Source organism: Arachis stenosperma, chromosome 9 (genome assembly GCF_014773155.1).
Source record: "Arachis stenosperma cultivar V10309 chromosome 9, arast.V10309.gnm1.PFL2, whole genome shotgun sequence".
Lineage (NCBI taxonomy): Eukaryota > Viridiplantae > Streptophyta > Magnoliopsida > Fabales > Fabaceae > Arachis > Arachis stenosperma.
Window position 1 is genome coordinate 87,559,806 of NC_080385.1, and position 8,633 is coordinate 87,568,438.

Below are 8,633 nucleotides of genomic sequence, written 5' to 3' on the forward strand. Positions count from 1 at the left end.
AGAAGAAGATAAAAACTATTATTGATTCATTGAATTACAATAGAGCTCCCTAACCCAATGAAAGGGGTTTAGTGAGTCATAGCTCTGAATTCAATTACAAAGTATGAAAAATAGCAAAATGATCAAAAGTTCCAAAATGTCCAAAAAAAAAGGTTTTAACTAACTTCAATTCTATCCTATTTATACACTTTCTAAATTGAGCTTCTGTTGAGTTTCTTGGGCTTTGAGGCTTTTTCTTGATTTCCTTTTGCTTTGGGTTTATGATCCATAATCCTGATGAGGCTGTGATCCAATTCTGTAACATTCATTGAGCAAATTTAGTGATAAACAAGTAATGACACAAGACTCAACAAATTGAAGTTCCAGACTCATCAATTCTTCCGGCCCAATCCCATAAACCATGATATTCAATTGGGTTTCATACCATAATACGTTTAAGTTAATATTTGTGCTCAAATGCTAACTTAAACTTCAATATATTTGGCCCAGAAATCCTTTCAAAAGGAGGCGTTTAAGTTGAAGTTTAAGTTTCAGTTTAAGGTTAAACTGAAACTTAAACGTGGAATTGGAAGAAAGCAACCCAGGAGTGTAAAATGTCGAACACGTTTAAGCTTCAGTTTAAGGTTAAACTGAAGCTTAAACGTGGAAATGAAGAAAACAACCCTGGAGGAGCAATTGGGTCGAACACGTTTAACCTCCAGTTTAAGGTTAAACTGGAGGTTAAACGTGGAAAATGAGAAAGCAACCCTGGAGGAGAGAAATAGTCGAACACGTTTAACCTCCAGTTTAAGGTTAAACTGGAGGTTAAACGTGGAAATGCTCCTGGTGCCTCTCTTGCTTCTGGCGTTTAACCTCCAGTTTAAGGTTAAACTGGAGGTTAAACGTGGAATTGCTCCTTGGTGAGAAAAAGTGTCGAACACGTTTAACCTCCAGTTTAAGGTTAAACTGGAGGTTAAACGTGGAAATGCTCCTTTAGTTCAATTCTCATTCTGGCGTTTAACCTCCAGTTTAAGGTTAAACTGGAGGTTAAACGTGGAAATGCTTCTTAGTGCCTTTCTCATTCTGGCGTTTAACTTCCAGTTTAAGGTTAAACTGGAGGTTAAACGCCAGTTACAGCATTTCCTCCTTTCTCATGATTCTGGCGTTTAAGCTCCAGTTTAGGCTTAAACTGGAGCTTAAACTCCACATTTGATATTCAAGCTTCTTTTATTGATTTTGTTGCTTCCTTGCCTAGCCTCTTCTTCCCTGAAATCATCCAAACAATTGCATCAAAGTCTTGTAAAATTTCATGAGAAATCATCCATTCATAGCATTCAAGTAATATAACTAAAAACTCATGGAATTTGCATCAAAATCATACTGTTTGGATGGTTCATTGCTTTGTTGTTCGTTTAACCGTTCTTGGTTACTTTAAGCTCAAGAAAATGCATAAGACAACTAAAACTAACAGAAAAATGCTAGTGAAACTAGCCTAAGATGCCTTGGCATCACAACACCAAACTTAATACTTGCTTGTCCCTAAGCAAGTCCTGAGTTAATTGAGAAGAAAGTATGAAACAGAAAGCAATTACATTGGCTATATTAGCAAGCATTTGAAGTTCATCAGAAGGGTTTTATGCAGAAAGTTGCAGCATCACTTTTTCATTCTTATCATGGAGGATTATCACTTTTTCATTGCATCCATCAAACACTGCTATGGCCTCTTGTTATTCTTATGTCCTTGGCACTTTTTTTTTTGTTTTTCTTTTTCTTAGAGCTCCTTTGCTCCTTGTTTGCTCAGTGTCATGTGTTGCACAAGCCTTTGGCATTTTCTTTTTCTTATCAGTGCAGTACACATATCCACTACAGGCATTTTAGTTCACATTTCTTTTTGAGACATTGGTGCCCAGCACCTCTTTGTGTAACTAAATGTTTTGTAGCTAGGTTGCTCTTGATAATGGACTTTTGGTTGATAATCCCGGGTTAGTTAACCCAAGTTACCAAGTGTTGAAACACTCCACAGAACCTATTCATCCAAGCAGATCCTAGTACATAAACACCACAGGCATATGTCTCAAAAGTTCAAACCATTGGTGCCTAGCTTTATTTTCTTAATTCTTTTGCTTTTTGGTTGCCCTTTTTCAGTGGCTTTTCTTCTTCTTTTTCTTTCTTTTTCATGGCCAAAGACATTTATTCATCAAGATCCATAGACAATATTCAACTTCTACACAAAAAATGATAATTCTACACTCAATTTCCAGTGAGCTAACTAAACAATCAAGCATGCATACCACCACTTAATTCTACTTGATTTGTCACTAATTGAGCCAAGTTACTTTTGTTCAAACTTTTTCTTTTATTTTTGGAAACAGAACAAGCATGGCAAGCATTTGTTTAAGAAGGTGGAGTAATATCCAAACATCTAGGCATTCACTTTATTCAAAGCAGTAAACCAACACTCATACTAACAACTTCACATTCCAGAAAGATTCAACAATTACAGTTTAAACCAGAACAAGCATGCTTTTGTTTGCCTTTTAAAGAATGGTCAAGGAACAACACCACCTTGTGAAATTTCTTGTTTCCTCTTTGTTGCCAGGAAACAATTTGATTTCTCCTTCTTCTCCTAGTTGTTGCTTCATGTTCTGTCTGAGGTCCTTGTTTCCTTTCCTGCAAAGAGTGATGAAGTTGCTTGCTTCTCAAGCACTTGAGTGGTTAGCTCAATTATGTATGGGCAAGTGTCTGAGTCTTAAGTTGGTGTGTGAACACCAAACTTAGTCTCCTACTTACTCCTCTGCTCTTTGAATCCTTGAATTCTCCTTGGAATGAAGTTACTGCTAAGGAATTTAAGCGTTTCTGTGATTGTTTAGAATGGTTGTTTCCTTTCATATAATTCAAAGGTTGTTGTGTTCAGTTAATCTGTATGGTGGAACACCAAACTTAGAGTCACACATTCCCCTTTGAATTATTGATCCACGAATTCATAGTTTGGTGTGAAACACCAAACTTAATTCTTTGCAATGCACAGAAACTACTTCACCTTTTTATTGAAGCAAATAAAAGAAACAGCAAAAGAGTATTACCTCAGGTTGGGTTGCCTCCCAACAAGCGCTTCTTTAACGTCACTAGCTTGACGGTTGTCCCTCAGTTGAGGTGATATTTAACCTTGTCCTTCTCCTCCACATCTCCCAAGTAATGTTTGAGTCTTTGACCATTCACAGTGAAGGTTCGTTGTGACTTTTCTTCCATGATTTCTACTTGTCCATATTGGGAGACCTTGGTGACAAGGAATGGTCCAGACCACCTTGATTTTAGCTTCCCTGGAAATAGCTTCAGCCTAGAATTGTAGAGCAATACTTTTTGTCCCTCTTCAAATTTCCTTGGGGCTATGTTGCTGTCATGCTTCTTCTTTGCTCTTTCTTTGTAGATTTTGGCATTCTCATAAGCTTCAGCTCTGAATTCTTCCAACTCTTGAATTTGCAACATCCTTCTTTCTCCAGCAGCTTTACCGTCCAAGTTCAAGAGTTTCAAGGCCCAGAATGCCTTGTGCTCCAACTCCAGTGGCAAATGGCAAGCTTTTCCATATACTAGTTGGTAAGGAGACATTCCAATTGGTGTTTTGAAAGCTGTCCTATATGCCCAAAGAGCATCATCTAGCTTAATCGACCAGTCCTTCCTTGAAGTTCCCACAGTCTTTTCCAGGATTCTTTTGAGTTCCCTATTAGATATTTCGGCTTGACCACTTGTCTGTGGATGGTATGGGGTGGCTACCTTGTGTTTGACTCCATATTTTAGAAGCAATGCCTCTAATGGTTTGTTGCAGAAGTGGCTTCCTCCATCACTGATGATTGCTCTTGGAACCCCAAAACGGCAAAAAATGTGTTTTCTGAGGAAGTTCATGACTACCTTATTATCATTGGTTGGAGTTGCTATTGCTTCAACCCACTTGGAGACATAGTCTACTGCCACAAGAATGTAATTATTTGAGTATGAGGTGGGGAAGGGTCCCATGAAATCTATCCCCCATACATCAAACAATTCAAGTTCCAGAATGAATTGTTGTGGCATTTCATTTCTTCTTGGCAGGTTCCCCGCTTTCTGGCATTCATGGCAATGCTTCACCAGTTCCTTTGCATCTTTGAAGATAGTGGGCCAATAAAAACCACACTGCAACACCTTGGTTGCTATTCTTTCTCCTGCAAAATGTCCTCCATAAGTGGAGCCATGGCAATCCCATAAGACTTCCGTTCCTTCTTCCTCTGATATGCATCTTCTGAGTATGCCATCTGAACATTTTTTGAACAAGTATGGTTCGTCCCAGATGAAGTATTTGGCATCATTTACTAATTTCTTCTTTTGATGCTTGTTAAATTCCAACGGCAAACTCCCAGTGGCTTTGAAGTTTGCTATGTCTGCAAACCAGGGTGCTTTGTGAATTACCATGAGCTGTTCATCAGGGAAGCACTCATTTATATGTGTGCTTTGTGTGCTTCCTTCTTCACATGGTATTCTTGATAAATGGTCTGCCACCTTGTTCTCTACACCCTTCTTGTCTTTGATTTCAATATCAAATTCCTGCAACAAAAGAACCCATCTAATAAGTCTTGGTTTGGATTCTTGTTTAGCAAGTAAGTATTTTAAAGCTGAATGATCAGTGAAGACAATGACTTTAGATCCAATGAGATAGGATCTAAATTTGTCAAATGCAAAGACTATTGCCAAGAGTTCTTTTTCGGTGGTTGTGTAATTCCTTTGGTTATCATTCAAGACCTTACTGGCATAATAAATCACATGTACCAAATTGTCTTTCCTTTGTCCTAACACTGCCCCAATAGCAAGGTCTGATGCATCACACATCAGTTCAAAAGGTAGGTTCCAATCAGGTGGGGCAATGATAGGTGCAGAGGAAAGTTTTTGCTTCAAAAGTTCATAGGCTAGCATGCAATTTTTATCAAATACAAAGGGTGTATCAGAGACAAGTAAGTTACTCAAAGGTTTGGCTATTTTAGAAAAGTCTCTAATAAACCTTCTGTAAAATCCAGCGTGTCCCAAAAAACTCCTAACTGCCTTGACATTACTTGGTGGAGGTAGTTTTTCAATGAGTTCCACCTTAGCTCTGTCCACCTCAATGCCTCTATTGGAGACTTTGTGGCCAAGGACTATTCCTTCTGTGACCATGAAATGACACTTTTCCCAGTTTAATACTAGGTTGGTCTCTTGGCATCTCTTAAGCACCAAGGCAAGGTGGTGTAGGCAGCTAGGAAAAGAATTTCCAAACACAGAAAAATCATCCATGAAAACTTCAATAAACTTTTCGATCATGTCCGAAAAGATGGACAGCATGCACCTTTGGAAAGTTGCAGGTGCATTGCACAATCCAAAGGGCATGCGTCTATACGCAAACACTCCATATGGACAAACAAATGATGTTTTCTCTTGATCTCTTGGATCAACTACTATCTGATTATAGCCTGAGTATCCATCCAGGAAGCAATAGTAAGCATGTCCTGCAAGCCTTTCAAGCATCTGATCCATGAATGGAAGTGGGAAATGATCTTTTCTGGTGGCTTCATTGAGCTTCCTGTAGTCTATGCACATCCTCCACCCAGTAACAGTTCTTGTGGGTATGAGTTCGTTCCTCTCATTTGGCACCACAGTTATGCCACCTTTCTTGGGAACTACATGGATGGGACTAACCCATGGGCTATCAGAAATGGGGTAGATTACCCCTGCCTGCCATAACTTCATGACCTCCTTTTGTACCACTTCTTTCATGACGGGATTCAATCTTCTCTGAGCTTGAATGGAGGGTCTAGCATCCTCTTCTAATAAGATTTTATGCATGCATATGGATGAACTTATCCCCTTCAAATCAGCTAGGGTCCATCCAATGGCATCTTGATGAGTTTGTAGCACCTTGATCAATTCTTCTTCCTGTTCTTGGCTTAGGGCAGAGCTAATGATAACAGGATGGCTCTCACCACTACCCAAGTATGCATACTTGAGATTAGGGGGCAATGCTTTGAGCTCAAGTTTTGGTGCTTCCTTCTCTCCTTTCACTCTCTCTGGCATGCTTGGCATGGTTGTTTCAGCAGCCTTGATGTCACTAACTTCAATATCCTTTGTGAACTCCTCCTCTGTCACTTCCTTTGTTGTTTCCTCAAAGGTTTCTTGTATTGCAATATCCACTACATCCACCCTCATGCATTCCTTTAGTGATTCTGATGGATAACTCATTGCCTTGAATACGTTAAACACCAATTTCTCATCATGTAATCTAAGAGTGAGTTCACCCTTTTGGACATCTATGATGGCTCCAGCAGTAGCCAGGAAGGGTCTTCCCAGAATTATTGAAGCTTTGGCTTCTTCCTCCATATCTAACACCACAAAATCAGCAGGAAATATAAAATCTCCCACTTTCACCAACAAATCCTCAACTATCCCATGCGGGAATTTAAAGGTTCGATCTGCCAATTGGAGGGCCATTCTTGTTGGTTTGGCTTCCTCAATCTTCATTCTTCTCATCATTGCTAGAGACATCAAATTGATACTGGCTCCTAAGTCACATAAGGCCTTCTCCGCCATGACTTTTCCTATGATGCAGGGGATTTGGAAGCTGCCTGGATCCTTCAATTTCTGAGGCAATTTGTGCTGAATGATGGCACTGCATTCTTCAGTTAACAACACAGTTTCCTCATTTCTCCAGCTTCTCTTCTTGGTCATTAATTCCTTTAAGAATTTTGCATAGAGTGGCATTTTTTCTATTGCCTCAGCAAACGGAATGTTGATTTGAAGCTTCTTGAAAATCTCCAAGAATCTGGAGAATTGGCCATCCTTTTCACTTTTCATCAAACGTTGAGGATATGGTGCTTTAGGTGTATAAGGCTTCAGGACCTCTTTTTCTTTTTCTTTTGTTGCAGACGGTGTAAAAGATTGTCCTTGTTCCTTGTCTCTCACATTTTCCTTTGCTTCATCCTCTGTGGTTTCCTTTGAGATCTCCTTTAGCTTCTTTCCACTTCTGAGGGTTATGGCCTTACATTCTTCCCTTGCAATAGCCTTGGCAGCATGAGAAACGCTTGGCCCAGGGGTTTGTTTAGACAAATACACAATTTGATTTTCTAGCTTCTAGATGGCAGCTCCTTGGTTTTGCAAGTTAGAATTTACTTCTTCCTTAAAAGCTTTCAATTCGATTATGTCTTGACTCATGGTTGCAAGCATTCCTTCTATCCTGTTTAATTGGTCTTGAAATTGTTGGTTCGGATTAGGTTGGGCAGGTTGATTATTTTGGCCATGATATGGTGGTTGGGAGTAAGTGTTTTGTGTGGCTTGGTATGATCTTTGGTTGGAGTTGTAAGGTTTGTGGTTTTGTGGTTGGGTTTGCTGGTTTCCCCACCCAAAGTTTGGGTGGTTTTTTCATCCTGGGTTGTAAGTGTTGGAGTGTGGATCATATGATTGCTTTTGTTGGTTTCCCACATAGTTGGCCTCTTCCCAATCACCTCCTTCAATGCTTACTTCCTCTTGATCTTGTGTGTGTATCGCAGCCACTTGATTTGTGTCTAATTTCCTGGTGAGCTCTGCTAGTTGCTTGGCAAACACCTTGTTTTGGGCTAGAATTGTATCAACATGGTTCAGCTCCATGACTCCCTTAATGTTGTGCCTTTCTGAAGCATAGTAGTACTCATTCTCAGCCACTGTCTCAATCACTTCAATGGCTTCTTCCACAGTCTTCTTCCTGTTCAATGAACCTCCTGATGAATGGTCTACAGCCTTCCTTGATTCATAAGAGAGTCTATCATAGAAAATATGCAATTGCACCCAGTCATGGAACATGTCTGGTGGGCATCTCCTTGTCAAATCCTTGAACCTCTCCCATGCCTCGTAGAGAGTTTCACCATCTTGTTGTTTAAAAGTCTGAACCTCAGATCGAAGCCTATTGACCTTTTGTGGGGGGTAGAAACGTGCCAGAAACTTGCTTTCCACCTCATCCCAGGTTGTTAGGCTCCCCCTTGGGAATGATTCCAGCCACTTAGCTGCCTTGTCCCTAAGTGAAAATGGGAACAAGAGCAGTTTATAGGCATCTTCCTGGACTCCATTGGACTTCACAGTGTCGCAAATTCTCAGGAATTTTGTGAGATGTTGGTTTGGATCTTCATTAGCACTTCCACCAAATGAACAATGATTCTCCACCAGTGATATTAGCTGTGGTTTGAGTTCAAAATTGTTGGCCTGAATGGGTGGTTTCTGAATGCTGCTACCACAATTCCTAGAGGTTGGGTTTATGTATGAACCAAGAACCCTCCTCTCAGGAATGGCATTGTTTCCATCAGCCCTCTCATGGTTGTGAACTTCTCTATCCATGTTGAGATCTAGAGCTTCCTCAAAATTGTCCTCAGATTCTCCTTCAGATTCTTCTTCTCCCAGTACTCTCTTCCCTCTTGCTTCCCTTCTAAGTCTATGAAGGGTCCTCTCTGGTTCGGTATATGGAGGAGTTGATATCTCTCCTCTCCTACCTGTCATACAAGAACACACCACAAGCAACAAACAAGTGGAATACCCTTGGTTAATGGAAGAGTCTGGTTAGAACAGTTGAAGAATTAATTCAAATAGTTAGTGGGTCAGTGAGTTAGTTGCTTGAATTGAAAGGCACAAGAAGA

The 8,633-nt window shown here is 40.1% G+C and overlaps 1 protein-coding gene and 1 non-coding gene across 2 annotated transcripts in view; one reads left to right on the forward strand and one right to left on the reverse strand.

The window, feature by feature from the left end:
* LOC130949691 (uncharacterized) overlaps positions 1–7,185 on the reverse strand; it is a 35,324-nt gene extending 28,139 nt beyond the window's left edge. The window contains exons 1-4 of the mRNA XM_057878342.1: positions 7,144–7,185; positions 6,645–7,035; positions 4,222–5,804; positions 3,256–3,726 (exon numbers count right to left, since the gene is read on the reverse strand). Coding sequence (XP_057734325.1) covers positions 3,256–3,726; positions 4,222–5,804; positions 6,645–7,035; positions 7,144–7,185 — 2,487 coding nt within the window. The remainder of the gene's footprint in view (positions 1–3,255; positions 3,727–4,221; positions 5,805–6,644; positions 7,036–7,143) is intronic.
* Positions 7,186–7,807: 622 nt separating this feature from the next.
* On the forward strand, positions 7,808–7,911 carry LOC130953952 (small nucleolar RNA R71). Its single transcript, XR_009076110.1, has one exon. It is a non-coding gene; the product is annotated as a small nucleolar RNA R71 (small nucleolar RNA).
* Positions 7,912–8,633: the final 722 nt, after the last annotated feature.